We start from the raw sequence: 25710 nt of genomic DNA on the forward strand, positions 1-25710 counted from the left end.
GGCAATTTTAGTCAACCATAGCGACTTACATCACATGGGACAATTCAGGAGGGCTCTGCAATATCTTACTAAATACACCCTAATTTTATTAGTGGTTGAAGGATAGAACCACTCATCTTTCTGGGGTTCCCAGCACCACCCCGCCATTCTTGACCTGGTCAGTCAAATATGCATTTTGCCTCTTTGGAATATCTTTAGAAAAGGAACATAAAAGACATTTGGTACTTCAGACACCAACCAGTATCTAGGAATTGTCCATCTGAGCACTCATTCAGTATCACAAAAAAGTCTTTACGGTTTTCACCAGTCCATTTAATGTCCAGATTCTTCAGTTATTTCATAAATCATCAATCCAAGTTGTATTCCAAATCATACATCCAAGATATGAAACGATGCAGCCAACACGTGTTTCGTCTGGTCAGTAGGACCATTGACTTCCTCAGGGCTGCAACCCAAAATATCCACAATAAGTAACATTCTCTATGTACATCAGTTACATTATCACCAAAGAATATCCTATTCTCTAATAGATTCCCTAGAGAGATAGAGAGAAATACAACCACAAACCATAAGATACTTAAATTGTGTATTGAAAGGGAGGACATGTAAGCCAAAGTCGTGTTCTTATCAGTAATAGAGTAAAATTAACTTAAGTAAGTAGCATTATAATGTAATCTCAATATCCTAAATAAGGGTTCCTGGTGATGCCACAGGTGCTAGGTCCACGCCCAATGAGACTAATTGTTACAAATAATAGAACCTCGCCCTAACTAAGTACACCCACATGTCAATCCATATTTCATCTAAAGCCATCATTTTGAGGACTCTCACCTCCATATTCAAGTATCCTTCACCGTATTCCAAAGTGTGTTTCAGTATCTAATCACGTCTTATCCTGCAAATGTACCAAAAGTATGTATGTTCTATAGTACTCTCGCATAACTCAATTTTACGTTAATATGCTGAGTCGATTATAGTTACGTTGGTCTCTTTAAGACCACATCATATTACAGCTACTTCGATTCTTACCTCCTAGTCTCGATTAAGTGTACTTCTTGTATTCCAATTATATTTCTAATCTTCACACGTGTACGTGTCTGTAAGTAAAATGAGCCATAATAAGACTGGTGAAAACCGTAAAGACTTTTTTGTGATACTGAATGAGTGCTCAGATGGACAATTCCTAGTTTATACCCTTGTGGTTATCTTTGGGGTTGTGGTAACCAGCCCCCGCATTCTTTGAGCACCGATATTATTTTGATTCTAGATTTTACTTGTACCTATACTGTGCTGAGCGCTCATATCAACTGTTACCACTGAGAATTGTGCAATTTATAGTTAAGTGAGCAGCCGCCAGGTACCAACTATGAATAGAGACAAGGAGGCTGAATTACTCTTTAGCAATTTAAATGCTGGGGGAACCATAGGGAGAGCGGTTGGTCCTCCGAAAGATACAAAGAAAGAGGGGCTTAGAGCCAAATTCGCAAGATTGGAATTACTTAAACGTACAGAACTAAATAAGTGGTGGGATGCTGCCACTCTCAAACAGTACTTGGTATTGAATAGAGTACCACGAGGTTTACGTTCACAGATAATACCGACATACGAGGATTTAGAACCTGACCTGTACATTACTTGGGAGAAGGAACTAAACAATAGCTCGCGCAATTTAATACAGATCTTAATTGAAAATGCTGAGAGGAAGATAACTAAATTACTTATCGAAATTAACAAAATAGAAGATGAGATTAAAGAGATGAATCTACCTGAACTTACAGTTAAAAATTATACAATTCTTGACGAAAAATTGAATGATCTTCAATTAGAAATCAAGAGTAGGAAGGCACACAAATTGAAACGTGACGAAAGAGATTATCGTACAGGCAGAGTATATACTTTTGCCAAGAGGTTTGACTACTTAGTTAAAAAGAGTTCCTCTACCAAAACTAGTGGCAGTACTCCGCTGGTCAGTGACACTGATGCTTCTTCACTAATATCTAGTAGTGAAAATGAGGATACTCCTGAGGTGGTCCCGGTTAATGAGAATCATTTTTTAGAGGAAGTACAGAGATTGAGGAGGGGCAATCGGGACTCAGAGATGAGGAATCGCGATTTAAATACAAGAAGACAAGGAGAGGGAGCAGGGGTAGTAGATCCAGATGCAAGAAAAAGGAGCCTCAGGTCTTGGAAACAATGATGAACAGGGATGAATCCAGCGCATGTGATATTGAGGTGATCAATTTATCTGCTTGTGTATTGTCTGTTGATATGATTTCCGTACTCAAGAAAGGTTTAAACTTTTGTCCAGTAACTAAACATGATTGGTGTATGACCAAAATAGATCTCTATAAATTTGTTAGAAATTTGAAGTTGAAAAAATTTTTTGCAAATATGCCAGGCAAAGAGAGACAACAAGCAAATAAAGTACTGAGTGATGTATCAATTCAAGAGTTGAGAGACACGCAACTTCTTTTATCACTAACTGAAAAAGAGGATGATCCTATTACTATGCTAAGATTATTAGAAGATCTAGAGATTGAGAGATTTCAGAGTGAGAGTAGTGGACTCAGAATGAAATCCAAGTGGACACCCCAACTTATACCTGGCAATACCATTGATGTGTTCTTCAAGATGGTCAGTGCAGATATAAATAAAGAAATGGATACATCTCGAGTTACAAATATTGGGAGACGACAGGATAATCTAACTTATGGGGAAAGGGAGGCTTTGAAAGAACTCATCAATAACAAGTCTATAACCATACGTAGTGCAGACAAAGGAGGTAACGTAGTGGTTTTAAATACAAAGGATTATAATGATGAGGTCTACTCTCAACTCAATGATACAGAATTCTATGAGAGGTTAGTCTCGAATCCAATGAATGATTTGACTGCTATGATCAATAATGAAATCAAAACGTGGTATGAACAATCACTTCTTGATCATGATGAATATTTATATTTAACTTTGCATACACCAAGATCACCGTGTTTGTATACTCTTCCCAAGGTCCACAAATGCCGGGACAAACCGCCGGGCCGGCCTATTGTTTCCGGCATAGGTGGGCCTACGGAACATCTCTCTGAGTTCATTGACTGTTTTCTCAGACAATATGTTTATAACCTACCCTCCTTTATTGAGGATACAAAGCATGTGTTAAATTTATTGGAAGACATTGTATGGGAGGATGGTATGATACTAGTGACTCTAGACGTGGTATCTTTGTATACTATTATTGACCACTCTCTTGGTTTACGTGCTTTGGATCATTTCCTTAGCCAAAGAGCAGCTGAATTTTACGATCATACTCAAATGATTTTGCGAATGACTGAGTTGGTACTGAAAAACAATGTTTTTCTATTTGATGGTCACTGGTTCAGGCAGCGCCTTGGTACAGCTATGGGCTCAAGATTTGCTCCGTCTTTCGCCAACCTATTTATGGGTTGGTTCGAGGCGGAGCGAATCTGGGGCCAAGATGGGAGTCAGTGGATACAGTATATCCACTATTGGGGTCGATTTATAGACGACTGCCTGTTAATCTGGACGGGTTCAGTGGAGAGACTGAAGGGTTTCTTTGATTATTTGAACGACAATGCTTACAATTTGAGATTTACCACGACTCATGACAGACGAAGTATTACTTTTTTGGATGTAGAGCTATTTATAGAAGGAGAGAAGATAAAGAGCAGGATGTACAGGAAGCCTACCAGCTGCAATGCAATTCTGCATGCTGAGAGTTGCCATCCCAGCAGCCAGAAGAATGCCATACCTTATGGCGAACTTGTCAGGGCTCGACGCAACTGTGCCCTTGATTTAGACTTTGAGAGAAACTTAACAGATATGACAGCTAGGTTTTTGAATCGTGGGTACAAACAGGATGTAGTCAAGACTGCTGTATCCAGAGTAAAGAAGGTTAAAAGGAGATCGACACTTATCAGACAAAACAAAGAATCAAGAACTAAAGATCAGAAGGTCAGACTAATAACTAACTATGGTCTAGGTAGCTCCAAACTATTTTCTATTCTTAATAAACATTGGCACCTTTTATTTATGGACCAGGACCTGAGACCATATATTTATGAAAGACCAAGCCTGACCTTTAAGAGGGGAAATACTCTGAGGAATATGTTAAGTCCAAGTTACCCTGACAAAACCAACAAAACTGATTGGCTAAACAGTTTTAAAGGTTTTTACAAATGTGGGAGATGTGCTTCTTGTAGATGGGCAAAAAAGAAAGTTCAGAACTTTAACTATAATGATTCAGGTGATTATACGATTGGCATGTTCATTAACTGTGATACCACATTCGTGGTTTATGTTATTTCTTGTACTTGCGGGAAGATATATGTGGGGAGCACGATCAGGAGACTGAGAGATCGAATGGCGGAGCACTTCAGAGCCCTAAAGAACGGAGACACACGTTATCCGATCGCATCACACATAGTACAGAATCATGACAATCGAGATCAACACAACTTTTCATATCATGGTATTGATCACATTAAGCCTGATCCCCGGGGGGGTAATAGACTTCTGACACTGAGAAGAAGGGAGGTCTTATGGCTTATTAAATTGAAAGCAGTGGAATGCGGGCTCAATGTGGATCACGAATTTGAGTTTTATTTGGGACAATAGGTATGTGCATATGTCAGAGAGGACTGAAAAATAACTTTTTATCAAATCGTATGTACCTTTGATAATATTGATATATGAGTACCAGATTTCCCACCTATAACATTTGCCGCAATCATCTGAGTCATGGACATAATGATGTAGCAATAACTTAACTATCTTGTCTCACTATAAGAATAGCTCGTATTAAGAAATGATTTACATTTAATCAATTGTAAAACTCTACTATATGTCATGAAAATACGACGATGTACAGAGCTTTTACCGGTTACTACCCCAAACACCTCTACGAGCCTTTTTGCTTAATTGTGCAAAATACTTGCACAATAACTATATTAGACATGGGGGACTGAGGATGCTGTGGATGCCTGGGATACACGCACAATGTCAACTAACGTAATCACTATGGGAAAATCAGAAAAGGATAGGTTCTTTGCGATATACATTTAGAACGAGAATTAATATAGCAGGTGACGGATGGTGCCTGACCTAAGATGGCGCCTGTTTATGACATCGGAGTAAAATCGTATACCAGGTGTGTAACTGAATATTTATACCATAACAACTTATATGCCACAATTAAAGAATAAGGTGTACTACGGTGAGGATGGCATGTATTTTAAGACAGTAGGAGTATAATTTGAAAATTACGAGCGCGGAGCTGATTTTTTACAATTTGACTCACGGAACTATCAATATGTGACAGCTACGGTGGTTCACTCTGAATCGTATCTAATGGTACTGTATAACAAATACGATTATGAATGATACGGGCAGTGACAAGAGTCAGAACAAGTGTAAACAGGGAAATAGGACGAGACGCGCAATGCAGTATAAAATGCCATTACAAGATGGCGCTGGCGCAGAACGCCACCAGATTAGCGAGAGAACAGACAAAAACGGTAAGCCCAAGACAAGGGTGGCTTTTTTTACGATACCAAGGACACAAGAATATGTATCTTATTATGGCTCATTTTACTTACAGACACGTACACGTGTGAAGATTAGAAATATAATTGGAATACAAGAAGTACACTTAATCGAGACTAGGAGGTAAGAATCGAAGTAGCTGTAATATGATGTGGTCTTAAAGAGACCAACGTAACTATAATCGACTCAGCATATTAACGTAAAATTGAGTTATGCGAGAGTACTATAGAACATACATACTTTTGGTACATTTGCAGGATAAGACGTGATTAGATACTGAAACACACTTTGGAATACGGTGAAGGATACTTGAATATGGAGGTGAGAGTCCTCAAAATGATGGCTTTAGATGAAATATGGATTGACATGTGGGTGTACTTAGTTAGGGCGAGGTTCTATTATTTGTAACAATTAGTCTCATTGGGCGTGGACCTAGCACCTGTGGCATCACCAGGAACCCTTATTTAGGATATTGAGATTACATTATAATGCTACTTACTTAAGTTAATTTTACTCTATTACTGATAAGAACACGACTTTGGCTTACATGTCCTCCCTTTCAATACACAATTTAAGTATCTTATGGTTTGTGGTTGTATTTCTCTCTATCTCTCTAGGGAATCTATTAGAGAATAGGATATTCTTTGGTGATAATGTAACTGATGTACATAGAGAATGTTACTTATTGTGGATATTTTGGGTTGCAGCCCTGAGGAACTCAATGGTCCTACTGACCAGACGAAACACGTGTTGGCTGCATCGTTTCATATCTTGGATGTATGATTTGGAATACAACTTGGATTGATGATTTATGAAATAACTGAAGAATCTGGACATTAAATGGACTGGTGAAAACCGTAAAGACTTTTTTGTGATACTGAATGAGTGCTCAGATGGACAATTCCTAGTTTATACCCTTGTGGTTATCTTTGGGGTTGTGGTAACCAGCCCCCGCATTCTTTGAGCACCGATATTATTTTGATTCTAGATTTTACTTGTACCTATACTGTGCTGAGCGCTCATATCAACTGTTACCACTGAGAATTGACCAACCAGTATCTAGCCTTGTCTAGTAAGGTTTTAGGTCTTGTGTAAGACAAGACCCGTTGATTTTACTAAATGTATGCGCATGATACACTTAAAGGCTTTCAGCCAACTCTCTTCATCCATTTGTGTGGTATTGTGACACTTGCATTTTTCTTTTGGTCAAAACAGGAATCAGCATATGGCAGTGGATCAATACACATCAGCTATTGGCTAACTTCATTGTAAATGGTAATATTCTGCTCTTCCACAGGGAGAACATCCACACACTTAGTAGTTTTCTTTAGTGTCAGTTATCTCAATGGCTTTATGAGCCATTTTATTTTTGCTTTATTGATCAGGGCCTATTTGCTTCCCAAAGAATAACGTTTTTCAAAAACCATTACAAAACGAGCATTGACAAAGCCAAAAGGCTGGCAGAAGGCTGCCAAAGCAGACCTATTGGCTTTGACAGTGCTTGTTTTGTAATGGTTTTTGAAAAACGTTATTCTTCTATGTTTGACAAATACAAATATCAGACACCTAGTGACCAAGACAGATGACCGATACCTAGGATATAGAGAAATTAAGTGTTTTTCCCAGGATTGCATAATTTGACTAAGTGAGGAAAATTAATGGGGCTGGGATATGAAGAACTGAGTCAAATGACAGACCCTGTTTTTGCACAGAATCTGTGATGTGACTGAAACATTATTGCACTGCTCCATATGTGCAAATTCGCTCAGCCCAAAATGACTATGCCCAAGAATTTGTAGCATTCCTCTGTAATTCCTTGTGGATGGCGGAATGTATGTCTGCAGTGGACAGCAGACCTCTATCCCTTCTTTTGCAAAATGTCATTAATACAGACTCTGGGCCTGATTTAGATTGTGGCATCTGCTGAAATATAAATATCATAGGATATAATGGGATTTATATTTAGGCAGACGGGATATCCGTCACCGTTGTGACAGAGTGACACGGCCGCCACAAGCTAAATCTGGCCCTCAGTCCCTTAATGGGACAGAGTCTGCATTAAAAACAGCAAAACAAACATATGATAAGCCAGCAGGTCTTGCCTTTTGATATGGATAGTATTTGGTAACAGTTGGGTAATAGAGCAATATTTTGGGCTACACCAACATGGAAGCTGATAGTAGATCCCTTTTGTTAGAAATTTCTTACATTTTGCCCGATATCAAAATCAATTAAAACTTCGTATAATGGCTGAGCATTATCCAATTATTGATTTTACACCTTTTTTGTAATTTGTATGTACTGGTTTTTAATACACACTGCACTTTTATGGTCAGACAACCAAAATAAAGTTTTTGATTGATTAATTGGTTTGTCGATCTTCATGCTGAGATGTTTTAATTTATTGTTTTATGTCATGTTGCCTTTGTATAACCCTAATTTGCAATTACTATGTCCTGTACCTTTATCTGGGTGATCATTCTTGTGATCTTGTAGTTTCCAGTGCAGACTATTGTTTGGGCCATCTTGTAATAATATGGTTAGGTGATGTTTTCTATTTCAATGCTGGTGATGTTTTCTATTTCAATGCTAGTGTGTTTTCTATTCAATAAGGTGTTGCTGCATTACTATTGTGTCAGGAGGTGTGGCCAGAGGGTTTTACCCTTTTCAAATGTATTCCTTAAATTGTTAAAATGGTTCTCTCTGTGGATGTTTGTGTGGTGTATCATGTCTGCATGTCCAACAATCCGGCATATCTATGTTGTATTGAATCTATGTATGGTGTTCTGTCTGTGTGTTGTGTTGGATGATTGCACAATTGTATTTTAGATGCAAGCGCAGTTAGAAACCTTTTTGTTGCAAGCGCAGTTGGAAGCCTTGTGATAACCTACCATTCAACAAACCTCAGCTGAATATGTAAGAAGTGGAAAGATTATATCTAAGGCTCCCAGTTTTCAGTTTTTACTGATTTTTAAAGATAAATGCAGACAGACGATGATGTGTTTCCGGTCTGTATTTATTATTAAAATCACAAAAATACAGTAAATTGTGCTTCTTATAAGTAACTCTCCATGCTGTTCTTCATGATTTCTAGGTCAACAGTTGAGCAGGTAGACAGCATAGGGAGGTAACAAATAGGACGGGATTCCTTAAATACAGACATAGCTTAACATATATTTGTATATAATTCTAATATTTCCATTGGCTGTACTGTTCGCTATAATTGGCTGCTTAATTTGCTAAAACGCGACAGGCATCAAGGTATGAGTTCAAGTTAATCAGTAAAAAAAATGCGGAAGCATACCATTTTATGACTCCATTTATTCTCAAAATAAATATGGATTAATACCAATAAGATGGACAAAAAAGAAATATGGATAAAACCAGACAGAAATGTTAAAAAAAAAAAAAAAAAAAAACGGGATCCCTAATTATATCTTATCGCTTTGAGGTCCCAATAAGGCGAACTGACTTCCGTTCTGTATGTAAGGTTAAAACATTACTTCATGTCGTATGGGGTACAAAGGTAGTCATGGACTTTGTTTTTAGGAACGATTCTATCCCATACTTTAGTCCATTTGGCTCAACTGAATTGAATTAACACTGAGTTCAACAAAGCAGTTGCATAGAAAACCACAATTGCAAAAGGTGTTGCTAAGGACATTACTTCACCTGGCAGCCCCACTAATGATAGGAGCCAATAGGGTAATAATTATCTGCAATTATCTGCAACATGCATTAATTAAAAAATAATAGAAAATACCACAGTCATAAGGCTATTTTGCCATGCCTGGAAAGAAGCCTGCTTGTTTCACTTCCATTTACTAGGTGCTTTAATGCTTCCCTGTTAGACTGCTAAGTAGCCTTGCTGTCTTTTCTGTAGCGCGTTACTGCTTCTATGTTAATGTATTATTTCTAGCTCTAGAATAATTAAACTTTATTGGTTTGGATAAGAAATCCATTTAATAAAAGAAACATCATTTTGACATTATTTTATTTAATCAAAGCCACCACCCTCTTTTATTTTGTTGTAATGCGCCATTTAGGAAAGGTAGCAGTTATTAATCTTTATTTGCATGCTCCTTTAAAACGTCTCTATTGATTGTGTCTTTCTGCTACACAGGGAGATATTCATGTAAATCTCTGGAAGCTAGAAAGGCAATTCTGCTCCTGTAATATTGTTTAATCTATCCCTGGACCCTAATTCAGCAAATTCAGTTGAACCTCTCTCAATAATATAGTAATATGTTGAAATCCCACAAACATTTAAATCTGATAATGGCTTAATCACATGCCTTAAGTACCCCTGAAGATAATGAAAAAATAATTCACCATAAAAGCTTCAGTAACTGAATTTTATTTATGATTGACTTTCTAGGAAATCCCTCCCCGCCCGTCTCCCCACAGCACAGAGGTTGGCATGAAAAACACAGCCTAAGCACCTGACAGTCTGTGGAATATGCACAGTTTGTCTATTTTTTGTGAATATGTTTGCTTAGTGGAGGGTTTGCACGCTAAATACCTAATCACAAAATGGCTACTGAATTACAGTGCACAAAAAAGCGCACAAAATAGCTCCTACTCACAGGAGCTACTTCTAGTTTATACACACTTTCTTATTTTTATTTATAATTGGAGACTCCCTTTGGCATTCCAACATATTTCCATTCTACAGCAACTCTACTCCCACCGAGCATTTTGTGCAATACAGTGGTTGTGTACCTAAATTTGGGTCGCATCAAAAGCAGTGTATGTATGCAAGGAAGACAATTTATCTCAAGTCATTTTTGATTTCATTCTTTTCAGGTGCCGGTCTCAAATAGCCAGAAATTTACCAGCCGACCAGAAGCCTGTGTGCCATCCTTATTGGAGGGAAGATGATGCCAGCATGCCTCTACCTTTTGACTTGGAGAACATCATTTCAGAACTTGAACACCTAATTAAATGAAGCCCTGGAAAAACATACAATTGCCATTTGCAAACCTAATACGAAATTTGCAGAAAGATTATGTTCTATTTTAGGGGTTGTTTCTTTCCTGTGCGATTTATGCATACTGTTGCTAGCCACCTTTTCCAGCAGCTAGTTTGTATATCAAATTATCTTTTATTTTCTTGAGTCCCCTGTGTGTGCCTCTCTGTGTTTATGAATTTGGTCTCCTGAGAACATTTATTAATGTTTAAGGTTCATCAGTGCTTTAAATGGGTAGGTACTGTCAGGTACTGCGTACCTGCACTTCTTGAATTATAAAGGGACAGTACCCGCATTTCTCAGCACTGGTGCAACACTGTTAATGGGCGAGCAAACAGGTATGAGATAATGTTTACCAGCACTTCCGTATTTACAGCAATGTCATGCTTTAGGCGTACTAGGGCACATTGCTCCAACAGGAAAATAGTGATGCATTGCTGTCACACATTGTTCTTACATTTGACCTCATGGAGATAACTAAATTGGAGTAGCTTTTCCATGTTAATGTGCACATTACTCCCCCTGAATGCAAAATAAATGGGTTGAGATAAAAGGGGGGTGAAGGGGGGTTCCCTTTGGTTTTATTGTGGATGTACTTTGTGAGAAACATGTTTTATTGTGAGTGTAATTTCTTTCCTCTTTCAATATGCCATTCATTTGTCCCCAATAATTCCACAAAGTTCCTGTTAAAGATGTACCCTAAATGTGTAACCATTGCAGTGCGGTAGAAATGTCGGCCCCTGCACACAAGTCCTGGGCAGTATTGAATAGGACACTGAGTGCAGAATTAGGCTGCAGTACGCGCTTTGCTGCCTGCATTTAGCACAGCAGCCGCCTTCTATTTTGCATGATTCGATGCATTTTAATCCTGGCCTTTCATGGAGAAAAACAGGATCCCTTGACAAACTCAATTTGTTTGTGGTCTATTTTCTAATAAAATATGCTGAAAGATTCAATTATTTATAGCTGCTTTATGAATCCATTGAAGAACCTCTGTACATTCCTGGAGATAAAGTTTGGATGTTGAAATGTTTTCGTGTTCTCAGACTTGGTGAAATGAATGGAGCATAACCAAGCTACTCCCTCGCTGATGTTTGGACGAGTTCTGCTCTGAAATAAAACAAGCATTGGTGAAAGTAATAGGCCTTAATGAACACAATAGGAAAATATAATTCTTTCTAGCTCAAAGAAAAGATACTATGTGCTTCAGGTTAGTGTAACTGGAAGACACAGGCACAACAAACAAGTATTACAAAGATTTAAAATAAAAAGCATAAATAAGCACAAAAAAAACATTGCCAGAATAAAGTACTAGCCTCCTAGTCCAGGCAGTTAAGTTCAATACTTTTTAGGCAGATGTGCACATGTGATTAGAAAACTGCTGTCGCTCACAGTCCAAGAGAAATAATGTCTGAAGTTGGTTGTCCCATTGTCCATGCTGCATGCTGTAGTTGGTAGAAATTAAAGGTGAGTGGCAATTGAACTGATCAATTAATGAAGGGTGCTTGCTCAATTACCCTCGACGCTTGTAAACGTTATTTATTTTTATTTCCACATGGCTGGTAAAATTGCTTTAGCTGTTTCTAAACCAGATATAAAAGATGGATATAGCATCTAGAAAAGTCTGACATCTAGTCGTAAGCATTCACGCATTGACATTGATGTTCTATTCTAGAGTGTGCCATGCCGTGGCCCTATTTGTTTGTGAAGTAACGTTGGGGTGGTGAGAATGGAAGGTAGTGTCAATGAATTCTATATAAAATAATTGCATCTTTCAAACTTTCTACACTACCAGTTTTTAAAAAGTCTCTTGTGCTTAATTTGTTTTGTTCTTAACTTATTTTATTTTTTATTTTGATGTAGCACAGGTATGGCTTCAAGAAGTGGACACGAAATGTTGATGTATTTCATCATAATATGAACAGGGCGATTACCTTTGTCATCTTTGACTTATGTCACTACTATGAACAACCTAAATTACGGAAATGACAGGGACAAAGCAGATATGAAAATCAAAAACTATTTTTTGTTGCTTATGCCATTCATTTTCACTTAGATATATCCCTTTTTAGTATAATTACATTTAAAGGTAGTCCTCTGATTTAGAAATTATTATTTCAAATTAATGAAGATTGAAAGGGATCAACTAGACCAGTAAGAGCCATATTTAAAATATTTGGCAACGTTGGAAAAAAATATGGCACATTTATTTGTACTGCTTTTGCTACCTTAATTGTGAAGAATGCAAAATTCAGACTATATTGCAGATATATATTTGCACCAGGGCAAAAATCTGAGGAGGGCAATTGTGAAATGTTAAGTGATGCACAATTTGCTAATAAAAACGTTTAATATGTGACTGAAGTTTAAAAAAACAATCAAGTTCATAAATAACTTAAAACTAGAATTCATTGATTTCTCACCATAGTTGCCATTTTTCCATTAAGAATGGAATAGAGGGATTTTTATGTGAATCTAGTCCTGCCTTCTTAAACATTTGAACACTGATGAAAATATATACATTTTAAACTTTTTACTGTATAAACTTTGTACCAGTAGCGGAGTACCCTAGCTCTAAATTTGTCCTAATGCAAATTTGCTCCATTCCTTATTATGCACATATCAGAAATGGTGTCCAGTTTTTTTCCTGAACACCAGTGCAAAAAGCCCCTCCAGTATGGCCCCACATAAAATTAACGGAATGCTAAGAAAAAAAAGTTGTCATCCAAAGGACAAACACAACACAAATGTGAGCGATAGCGGTATACACAAACTATCCAAAACTAAAGTGCTGGTTGTTATCTGGAAAAAATTAATAATATGCATAAAATATATCCTCACATGAATTTAGAGAATCACTTGCAATCAGTTGCCAAAACTTCATAAGGTTTTCCAGACTTTCCTGATGCCTGCCAACAGAGAGACACTTAGGGCCCAATTCCAAACTTCGAAGTGCAACAAAAATATTATTTTGTAAGGTGCAAAATGACATTTCTGACTCACAGAACCAGCTACCTTTGTTTCAGTGTAATGCCCTAAATGCGATGGGCCTGCCTAAATATCGATCCTGTGATTACCATGGAACAGGAAGGTAAGGAAAAACAATGTGGATTGGAATGGACATTTTTGCAAACTCGATTGTAAGCCTTCTCTAACCAGGGGGAGTTGTGGTTAGGATGTTTAGCTTGATATGCAAATGATAATGCAGAAGGATTATACGGCTGGATCATATTTCTCTTAGCAAAGCTTCTCATACTCCTATACAAACTTATCTAGGGCAGCTAAGAACATTGCGCTGCCTTTGAGGACGGTTCTGCATCCCTCACCTCACAGTGTTTTTGCTTGTCTATTTTCTTTTTGTGGGAGCTGAAAGAAGAGAGCTCGCTTTGTGTCTATTCTCTTGCTTTTTTTGGAAGCTATTTTTTTAAGAGAAGTGGACAGAGGGTACTGTTTATATAGAACCTGCGAGGAATTTTCCAAAATGTGTTCTGTAAGTGAAGTTGCTGCCATTGAGTTGGGCCATAGGAGAGCAAAGGCAGTCCAATGCCACATAGCACATGGCCAGCTAGTGCTTGGTCGACCATGCCTGGCTTCCAACCTTTATTCATCATGGAGCTTCCATGCTGTCAGCAAAAGAAAAAGGTTTTGCCTAATAATGACTGATTAGGAGTGGGGAAGAAGCAAAGCTGGGACAGGTGTGCCTCTCTAGCTATCTTCACTGTTTGTTAAATATGTATGTCATCATTTCTTAGACATTCTCTAGAGCACACCCATAGCCTTAAGCACTCTGGAGAGAATAATGCTCCTGGTGTTGACAAAGCAAGCGTGGACCATACTACATCGGATTTTTGTGGAGCCCATGTGATCAATTGTTGTTTTTATCTTATGCATTTTCTCCAAACTACTACAAGGCATATCTCTAAGATGGTTTGGCCTAAGGGACTCTGTTTCTCTTCCAGCTGTTTGCTCATCTCTACCCTGTGCAGGTTCTGTTGAATAGCCGCCGCTCTCCTCGCAGCAGGTGCCTCGACACGCGAGGGCGAACTCCAGTTGGATGCAAAGTACCACGAAAGAAAGAGGCGCCGAGCACTCCAAGCAAGTTGATTTCTCAGTTATTTTATTTTACAAGTAACCTATAGTGAAAATAGACTGACAGATGTGTTACGGCCTCCTGGCCTTCGTCGGTGTCAGTTTATAAAAGTGAACGATCCCCTTATAAATTGCCATTCTATTGGTCATCAGCACATTTTTCGTAACATTAAAAAAGGAATTAGCTGGCCCATTATTTAATCTGGTAAACATCGCAGCAATCTGAAAATGCATACTGTGCAATTTAGTAATCAAATGCATTCATTACATTTCCCAAATTCATCAAAAGGACAGACCATTACTATCGGGATTCGACAGCCAAGTTGAAACAAAATAAATAATTTGACATTGAAATGGGTGGAAGAAACTTTTTGAGATTACCATCGCGCTATAGGGGCTTCATATGCTTTCCTCTATTGTGGCCCCTCAGTCTGTCTACCCCTGTAATGCACTCTCGAACCTGTTAAAAAAAATCCCTTGATATTGAAAGGGAAAATCATCTCACATTCTCCTCCGTCGATGTTAACACATGTTCTCTTTTGCGGCCATCTTTCAGGTGTACTGCCAACAGTGGAGATTGGTGATATTGTAAGCAATGTAGTCCCTTGCTTTTCCAGAAAGGGGGACCCTATTGTATTGGAGACTGATGCGTATTGCAGTAGAATACTAGATAGATCTAATGCACCAACATGTCATTCGGTGCTCTCTCAGACAGCATGAATCTGCCACCTTAAATAAACTTATGGCTTCTCTTTATTATTTCTCCTTATAGATTCCAATTTGCTGATGGCTCCCATCATGTGATGCTTATATATTGAATTCAAAACATGAAGCAATGGGCGTACTATCTTTACTCTATATTATCTCCGGAGTGTGATCTTCCTTATCCTATTTCAACTTAATATCTTCTGGTGCCTATTGCTATTGTACCCTGTTACCGCTTAACACATATGGGGACCCTGTCTCTATTGCTGGTCCTAGTTCTACGCCTGAGAATCTCCAGCATAGGGTTCATGGTTTGTCCCTAGTGGGGTCCCTGTCTGGGTTCATCCTATGTGTACCCATAATTCTTCTTATGTGTTAAGTCTGAGGTTCTGTGAATTCTGAACCCGTGGGTTCCAATTTGTGTATGGCAGCCATTTTGTGGTTGCCCTCACATAGGCCGATGACTGTGGCTGAACTAGTCTTTTAAGGACATGTACACCTTAGCTCGAGTTCGTGCTGACTCCTGTTTGACCTGAGTGAACTGACCCTGTTGCCTGAAGCTGACCTTGTTAAACCAGTTCCTGCCCTTTAGCTGATCAAGATTAAGGATCAGAGCACAGGACATAAAGTTTACTGCACACAAACATGCTTTATCCTACTCCTATCTGTTTCTGTTTCTTCCTTTATGGTCTATTTACGATATGGGTTGTGGTCCTTTTTATTATGGGTTTGTCCGGCTTGTCTAAAGAAGAATGTTGGGTTTGTTCAATGATTGATTATGGGCCGGACAACTGTAAAATGGGTTTGTCGTCATGCAATACTTTCATTGTGGAAACATGTGATTGGTTAAACTGTAAACAAGGAATGTTTGCCTGAAGCATAATGTTTGGCATAAAAAGGAATGACTTGCTTTGTAAAGTTGAGCAGTCTCCTGAGAACTCATACCGTGATGATTTCTAGGACTTCTGTTACTGGCTGCAGCCAATAAATGTGATCTTTGACGCCACTCAGAAGTATCCCGTGTCTCTGTATTCTAAGACAGGTGAACCCGAAGACTTTGGGCGTGCCCCTGGCGCCGCTGGGTTCTAAAACCTGGTTCTTCAGTTGGCGCTTCCAACGTGGGGCGACTTCAGCGATACCGGTCCACGCCTGAAGATCGTGAGTAGCTTCGTGAGGAAATTCTGGAGGACGGCCACCACTTCATCGATCCCGGCATGTCGAACGTGGACTGAAGGTCTTTGCTGCGAGGCTTCCCGCTTTCCTGGCGGCTACGAAGGACTGCTGCCCTGACTGTCGCCCTGTCTTGGACCCATTTGTGATGCTTTGTACGGCGAGACGATAGACAGGTCTTCTGGTGGCGTGACTGATACCCCAGTTAAGTATAAGTGGGTCGCTGGGGGGCGCTAGAGGGCGCACGAGCGGAATGGCCGCTTGATCAAGTAGCTCCCGTGCCTTGGTCATTAATCCTCCTGCTAATCCTACGTTACAGGGTGCAGACCCGGCAAGTAAGCCCGTCGCTCCCTGCAGGCTATCTCCCTCTACCTCCGTTCAAAATTTAGGACTGCTGCCGATCTCAGGGCCGAAGATCTGGCGACCGCTGTGACTGCCGAGACCTGCAGTGACACTTCCGGGAGAGGAGCGCGGAGGGCGACGTCCTACGCGAGGCCGCGGTCGGCCGCGAGGGACTAGGCCACACTGCCGGACGCCCGCCTGAACTCGCGGGGGAGGCCTCGCGCTGCAATTTGGATCGGAGGGGTGCTGCAGTCGGTCCGCTACTAGCGCCGACCCCCCTGCTGACAAAGAGCCTCTACACCCGGACCGGCGGTGAGACCTCCGCGATTCACCCGGCAGGAAGGGGAGAGATGTGAAGGCCGAGGACAGCCTGGGGAAGACTCCAACTCACCGTCCTGCTGGGGCTGGCACAGTGCTACGCGTCTGGAGCGGCCTGCGGCTGAGCCATACACACCTAAGGCCCTGAGCAGAGGGGAACACCACGCTGGAGGACGCCATTGCTCCTATGGGCCCCACGCATTGTGGGGTGTAGAGAATTCTGTGCTGGCACCTTTATCACACGATACCCCCATCAGACAATACCTGATTATCCAGTGAGTGTGCTGTGACCTGGATATTGATCTGCCTGCACCGCGATTTCAGGAATATTGCGCTGTCAGCTGGACCGCGAGGCCTCCCTATTCCCTCGCTTCCTCCATTAGCACGGACGTCCTTGGGCTCACGGGGGCAGTGCCAGACGCGCGCCCTACTTCTGATAAACACTGCTACGCGCGGTCCTGCCGGCGGCTGCCTTACCGAGGGTTGCCGCGGCTGACCGCGACCCCCGCTGCCTGACGGCCCGCTTGCGACCTCCGGGGAGTCGCCAGATCACTAGGGCGAGTGGTATCTGCGGACTGCCCCCCTTCACAGTCATGGGGCACCACGATGGACGTCAGGCGAAACTGAGCTTTGACGGCGCCAAAAAGGGTGCAAAATCGGTGCCTAATGGCCCTGGACCCAGTGGGACGCCTCCGGTGACCGCTCCGCCCCCCCTACGGACCTGGATTTTCGAGCCCTATTTCAGGAAATGAGGCAGGGGTTTACGACAGTGGTCAAAAAGGTTGATGGGGTCACTGCTCGTTTAGACGCCTTGGTCCACAAGGTGGATCATCATGAGGAGAGACTCACGACTGCGGAACAGCGAATATCTACTGCTGAAGATACTGCCGCATCGCATACGACACAACTAGCACGAATGGATAATTTACTCCGGATTATAGCGGCGAAGAATGAAGATTTAGAGGCTCGTAGCCGTCGCAACAATATACGCGTCACAAATGTGCCGGAATCTACCAACACGGGCAGGATGGAACTTTTTATTGAGAAATTGCTTAAGGAGACCATCGGTGAAGGTGTTTTCTCTGCCCAGTTCATCGTGGAACGAGCGCATCGTTCCCTTGCGCCTGTACCCAAGCCAGGACTGCCGCCTCGGCCTATTATTGCCAGACTACTAAATTATCGTGACCGCGATACAGCACTGAGAGTAGCCCGAACTCAACGTAACTTGCAGTACAATGGAATCACTTTCTCCATTTACCCGGACTTTACGCGATGGTACAAGAGGAACGCCGCAAATTCCTACCCGTGAAGAAAAAACTGCGTGAAGCCCAAGTGGACAATGCTCTCCTATACCCGGCGAAACTACGCATCACTCTTCAGGGACGGCAAAGATTCTTCACCAACCCGCAAAAGGTAGAAGACTTCCTGAAAACACTCCGAAGGGAGCGACAAGAGAACCGGAATGCTGCAGAAGAGCTGGATTGTGATGATCTGCCACCAGAACAGGACGAATGACGTTTGTCCCCGGGGGTTCTGTAGGCCGTTTACCCTACTTTGTTGGACATTCACTTAACATATGGACTGCGGCGCCTGCACTGGACAAGGTCACCGACGTCGCATGGCATCTGCACACCTGTGGTAATGTACGCCAAGGCCCACTCTCTTCGCTCTAGGCTCCACCAAGGGCGGTACGAACTGGAGCTGGGAGACGAGAGTTGGCTGTGCGCACTCTATGTTTTACCCCCTCAGGGTACTCCCCCTTAAGCTGTTACTAATTGTTTGGTCACTACATGGGTTAGGAGTGACAGGGAGGGGTGGGAACAGTTGGGTGGGACTCCTTGGCTACTGGCATGATTGGGATGCTGGGGTGGGAGGGGGGTTGGACTGTTTTTTTTTGTTGAGGCTTTACTTCCTTGAATGCTGTAGGCGGATTGTACGAGGTTATGCATGGTCCTTACGAACAGTCAGAAGCGGAGAGCCGCTGCAGACCCCGGCTTTATGCTTTGGTTGTTACTACTACTATTGCATTGAACTGAAAAATGTCTCTACCTACTGCTAATGTACATTTACATTGCTTGTCCTGGAATGTCCGGGGGTTGAACGATGCTAGAAAATGTCGAAATGTTATTGCCTGTCTAGATAGGCACCACGCTCAGGTGGTTATGTTGCAGGAGACTCACTTACCGCCACGAGATGGGGCCACCTTTGCCAGTAAGTGGGCTGGGAACCGTATTTTTTCTTCTTACTCCACATATGCGAGGGGGGTAGCTATCCTTGTGGCCCGGACCGTGCCATTTCACAAATATGGAGAACTTGCTGATAAGGAGGGAAGATATGCACTCTTATGGGGCAGACTGGGCCGTGACACTTACACATTTGTGGTGGTTTATGCACCGAATATAGACACACCTGCTTTTTTTACCGCTCTGTGGGGCAAAATTCTGACTGCGGGATCCCGACACATCATTTGGGGAGGTGATTTCAATCTGACACTTGTGCCACATTTGGACAGAGCTGATGGGGTGTGCTCCTATAAACCTAGAGCTCGCGAGGCGCTGGAGGGGGTGATTGCTGAAGGGGACCTTCTGGATGCTTGGAGGCACGTACACCCAGTGGGGAGAGAGGGCACACATTTCACCTCACACACGGGGACATGGGCCCGTTTAGATTTTTTTCTGATTTCCAGGGGGGTTGCCGCGGAGCTAGAAGGGGTGTCTCACCTGCCTAGGACGTACTCTGACCACAACCCCGTTGTCCTTCCCTTTCATGTTCCTGGGTGGGATAACCAACGTCCTCATTGGAGACTCCGCCCCGAAATTCTGTTGGACACGCTGTTTCGGACTGAACTGGGTGAGGAGATAGCTGCTTTTTTCCCCAGAAATAAAGGATCTGTAGACTCTGTGGAACATATTTGGGAGGCATTCAAAGTCACTATAAGGGACTATTGTATATCCAAGAGCAGTGGGGTCTTACGTGATATCCGTCGTACTATTAGCACACTGGAGAATGAGCTGGGTATACTAGAACGCCGCATGGTGGATGACCCCGACCCGGTATTACATGCTACCTTTAGGGAAACATTGACCAAATTTGAAGAGGAGGCTACCAGAGAGACTAAGTTCCGTGGCAAATACTGGCAGGCCCGAAAATACTGTGAGGGAGACAGACCTGGGAGAGTGGCTGCACTTACTCAACCAACACGTGATCGCAATGTCATATTTGAACTCACAGACACAAATGGCACTACACTCAGAAACTCGGACGACATACTCACTACCTTCACGACACATTATCTTTCATTATACACCTCTACTGTGGGGAACACACCATCTTACACTGACTACCTGAAGGATGTGGCATTATGCTGGCTTAGTGATGGGGATAGGGCCTTTCTGGCTGCGCCTTTCGAGCTCGATGAGATCCGTGATGCCATCATGTCTCTCCAGAACGGTAAAGCTCCTGGCCTAGATGGCATTCCTGCCGAATTTTATAAAGCATACATTGACACCATGGCCCCCGTTCTGCGTGAGGTTTACACAGAATCCCTCGACGAAGGGGTCCTGCCCTGCTCTATGCGTGAGGTCGTCATCACGTCCCAGCTGAAGCCGGATAAGGACCCCAGCTCCTGCAATTCATATCGCCCACTTTCCCTCCTAAACTGCGATGTGAAGATACTAGCTAAAGTCCTGGCCACTCGACTACCGCTGCTAATGACCAGACTTGTCCTACCTGATCAGTCTGGATTCGTTGCAGGCCGCTCCACGTCACACAACCTCCGCACCCTGTTTTCCCTTCTAAGAACCGTACATCCCGACACACCTGTCGCAGCAATCTTCCTTGACGCGACCAAAGCGATTGATTCAGTTGAATGGCCCTATTTGTTCACTGTCCTGACGCGCATGGGGTTCCCACCCTTGTTCATGTCCTGGATACGCCTACTTTACACCCGACCTACGGCACGAGTGCTGATCAATGGCCACCTATCGCAGTCCATTGACATTACTAGAGGCACACGCCAGGGATGCCCGCTCTCGCCCTTATTATTTGCCATAGCTGTGGAACCACTGGCCTGCCGTTTACGTCAACTCCATCGGGACGGCGCGGTCCAATGCCTACAGCGACAAATTGATGTGTCCCTCTATGCGGATGACATCACGCTATATGTCGAGCACCCTGAGACAAACCTCAATCCTTTGCTCAGAGAGTTCATCGTATTTGGGAACATGTCCGGAGTACACATCAACTGGTCCAAGTCCCAATTTTTTCCCCTTACTGAGGCAGTGAGCGATTTCCCTCTGGATTATCCACTGGAATGGTGCCGGACGGATCTCCGCTACCTGGGGATACGTATTTCCCGAGACAGGGAGGAGACGCTACGTGCCAATTACGGTGTTGCTATCACGAACCTAACTGCTACTGTAGACTGCTGGCTCACCCTGCCACTGTCTATGGCCGGCAGGGCGTCCCTAATTAAAATGGTCATCCTTCCCCGATTCCTCTACCTCTTTATCAACATTCCCTATTTCCCCGGCGCCTTCTTTTTTAAGACGCTAAGGACTGAACTGCGCAGACTTTTTTGGGGAGGCAAGCAATCACGGCTTCAATGGGCCACACTGACCTTGCCCTATGACAAGGGAGGTTTCGATATACCGGACTTCGAGAAATACTACCAGTGCGCTCAAGCACACTTTGCCTACCACTGGATGGCTCCCACTCCTTACATGCCGCATATAGCGGTGGAGGACTGGATAGTGCGACCCCTCCCGCTGTCAGGATTACTCCTTTGCCCGGAATCATCCATAACCACGCCGACTACATCTGTTTCATGCACGATGGATGCGTGGCGGCGAATTGCAAGGAGCTTAGCATGCCAGCTACCTTATTCGCCGAAATTACCACTTACCTATCATCCGGGGCTCACGTTGCTACAGGAGCAGGGATTCCGTGTGTTGTGCACTACCCTACGTATCTCCTGTTGGGGCGATCTATTTGTCAACGGTGAATTTAAAACGTTGGACCTTTTCTTCCGATCATATGTCTACACCCCACTAGATCTCTTTTATTACGTGCGTCTACGCGCAGGGATGCGGGACATTCTCCCCAAATTTCCTGATGAACCTGAGATTTTGCCCCCGCTCCACTTTCTGCTGAACTCTCGAGATGGGAAGCACTTGGTATCTGGCCTCTACCGACAGCTCAGGAACGCGTCGCAGACGTTAGACTCCGTTGCCCGGACGCGCTGGGCGACTGAATTGGCTGCAGACATTACTGATGAACAATGGCAATATTGCAGCGCGCTCACCTCTCGCCTGTCTGCCAGCAGCAGATTCAAAATTATACATTATAAATACCTACAACGAATATACTACACACCGGTGCGCAAATTCAGATTTGGATTGGCGGATGACGACCGGTGCGTACGATGCCATGCCAGTCATGCAGATATCCTACATTTGGCGTGGGAATGCCCGCAGGTGGCGCAATATTGGCAGCAGGTAGCGGACGCCCTTACAGATATGACGGGCGCCACGGTGCCCGTAGACCCCTTGGTGAAGATACTTGGATACACGCAACAGATCCCTAGCTCTTACCGGAAGTTTGTCAACATTGCGTTGCTGTTGGCTAAACGCCAAGTAGCCTGTCTGTGGGGCCGAGGCAGAGCGCCTAAATTCAAGACCTGGCTAGCAGACCTAACTTATTGTCAAGACCAATACAACACGTTTGCTGAATTATTACCTACATCCTGTAAACCCAGAGACATATGGGGCCCCCTGGTATGTTACATGCTCCAACGATCGGCTGCGGAAGATACTCCTGAGGGGGATAATGTTCCTTCCTGAGGCCATACTATCCGACTCATCAACAGCCTTGCTTTCTGACTGCGACACTCAATTGTCATAGACGTTAGCACAGAACATGCCTCTTATAATGCGTATGGACTGGAGTAATTAATTCACATGCCTGTTGACACTTCCTTCATCTCGACACGCTATATATGACGCGGGGATCCGGTCATAGTCTCCGGACCCACTAGGGACTCTAACACACCATGGCACTATTAACATTAGACTGTACACTTCATTGCTTACCAGTACTACCTCACAACTTTGCCAGTTATTATATCCTCTTTTACCTTTCAAGGACGATCGAAATGCCTCTTAGGTTCTTCCATGTTGGGAAGTTTTTTTATTTTTTTATTTTTTGTTCTATTGTTCTCTCAATACAGGTTGAAATGAAAACTACTGTTCTGCTGCAGCTCCCCCTCTAAAAACCCTACAACGCCGACTGGCCTCATTCTTCTTCTATTTGCTTGTACATCGCCGTCGGGCCTCAGGGATGCCGACTCCAGGGCTGTGTTTATACTTGTATACTACGCTGCCGGCCTCCGGGTTGTGGGCACTAACAGCTGTGTACCTTGGTCTATATCATGCAATAAAGCAGTGTTGAACCTCAAAAAAAAAAAGTATAAGTGGGTCGCTCCCAGTCCTTAGTTTTTGGTTCTTAGTTTGTTTGGTCCTTAGTTTTGATTTGAAAATTGCAATTTCCAAAGCCGAGGGACTTGTATATTTGCGAGACTATTGTTGTAGATAATCCCTTGAAGTTTGAAGCTAGATTAGTGAGCGAAGATGCCTAGTCTTAGCAAAATTAGGAGGATATTCTGTCGTGGTTGTAACAGGGATTCCAGATTGGAGGATTCATGTCCGATACCTCCAGTTGGAACTCCGACTTATGAGCTCTATTCTAAATACGGCGTGGGCCCCATTACTTTTAATGAAGTATGGGTCCACTACACTAGAAAAGATGGTGTCTTACAATGGCCCCAACATGGTAGCTTTGATACAGAGATTTTAGACAATTTGGAAACTAAATTATTTAGGAAGAAAGCCCGGCCGGCAATGTTTGACTTCTTTCGCCTTTGGCGTAAAGAAGCCAGACAACGAGAAATTAAACAAGCTAAAAGAGATAAAAGAGAAAAGGATGTATCAATAATGCAAGCTGCTAGGCAGTTTAAAGAAAACGAAGAAGATAAAGCAATTGAGGTGTCAGATAGGCAACATAATATGGCTATTGATAAATGTTATCCAGTTTTGCCATCTCTTTTTGGGAATACAACGAAGGACCCTGAGAAGGATCCTTTGTTGTCACATTTGTTGAAATTACCACCCCCTTATGCACAGAGTGCTACGGCACCTCCGCAACCTCCAGTTGTACAACCTCTTGTTGCTGTTCAGCCACCGGCTCCTCCTCAGCTGGTTCTTCCTCCTACGGCGCAGCCTCCTCTGGGGCCGCAGACTTTGCTATCGGTTTTGTCTGGAACTACTTTGCCTTATTCTCCTGTACCTTCCACTTCTCTTGCTACTAACCCTACACTTCTATCACCTCAAAATACTTTGTCTCCTGTCCTTATGACAGCTTCTCCTTCTGCTCGAGAACAAATGACTGATACTGTTACTGGTCTTTTGTCTCCTTTCTTTGGGTCATTGAGTATGACCCCTGTTTCTGCACGTAAACAAATGCGTAGTCAGCTACCTGGTCCCGAAGAACGGGCAGTGTTGGATCTCTTGGCTCGCAGATGGGTTTCGAATGTTTCGAGGTATACTTTAGAGTCAGTTATGGATGTTTTCCTGCAGTGGGAAGCACCCAAGCAAAGATATGTGTTTGATGAAATGTGTACTTTCCTCCGTGAGGAATGGGCAGATAATGATTTGGGTTCAGTTCCTGTAGAGTTGCTAAATATACAGTCCGAATTTGCGAAAGGGACGATAGTGGGTCCCGGAATTGAGAAAGCAGTTGCGATGATACTTGCGTGTAGAAGTGATTTCCCTTCTCAGCGATTATTTGAGCCTGATTCCGCAGTTAGGAGAAAGGTGCGACAATATCCAATGAGAGAGGTTCCCCCAGCTTGGAGAGAAGGGGATGCAAACGCTAATCCGCCTGTTCTGCCTCATTTTCAGAGAGTATGGGTACATGTACCGTGGAAGAGAGTAGAAGTTTTGGCCCTTAAACAGTCTTTATCTGATCCCCGTAAAAATCCAGCTGGCTATTACAAAGAATTGTCCCAGACAGTTGACGCATGCATCATGAATTTAGCCGACATAGATATGCTGTTGGGTAATGTAGTACCTCAACCTCTATGGGCAAAGATTCGTCATGAGGATCATGCGGTTGAATTAGGTGACTCATGGCTCAATATTGCTGCTGCAGACGCTAGACAAGTTGGTGGAGCTAAGCCTGAGCCTCTAGTTGCAGATTTACCTGGCAGAATTATCAACCTTATGAAGACAGTGATGCCGGCTTTACGAGTGAATTGGGACAAGTTAGCAGCATGCAAACAGAAGAAAGATGAAAGTGTGTCAGATTTCTTCACTAGGTTTGAAGAGACATTTATAGATCATAGTGGTCAAGATAGGAGTACGGAAGGTGGACAAAGATTGTTCGTAGATAAGTTTGTCTTTAACTTACTTCCTGAACTGTGTAATAAGTTGAAAGATTCCGAGAGTTCTTGGGCTGTTTTCTCGTCGGCCCAGATTTTGGCGACTGCACAGTACTACGAG

The 25710-nt window shown here is 42.8% G+C and overlaps 1 protein-coding gene across 3 annotated transcripts in view; it reads left to right on the forward strand.

Annotated features, from left to right (window-relative positions):
* The window catches only part of FTO (FTO alpha-ketoglutarate dependent dioxygenase), a 1792536-nt gene extending 1781053 nt beyond the window's left edge, over positions 1 to 11483 (forward strand). For all 3 annotated transcript variants that reach the window (XM_078668468.1, XM_078668471.1, XM_078668470.1), the window contains exon 9: positions 10369 to 11483. In XM_078668468.1, the coding sequence (XP_078524594.1) occupies positions 10369 to 10510 (142 nt within the window). In that variant the 3' untranslated portion in view covers positions 10511 to 11483. The remainder of the gene's footprint in view (positions 1 to 10368) is intronic.
* Positions 11484 to 25710: the final 14227 nt, after the last annotated feature.

This window comes from Lissotriton helveticus, chromosome 12 (assembly GCF_964261635.1).
Source record: "Lissotriton helveticus chromosome 12, aLisHel1.1, whole genome shotgun sequence".
Lineage (NCBI taxonomy): Eukaryota > Metazoa > Chordata > Amphibia > Caudata > Salamandridae > Lissotriton > Lissotriton helveticus.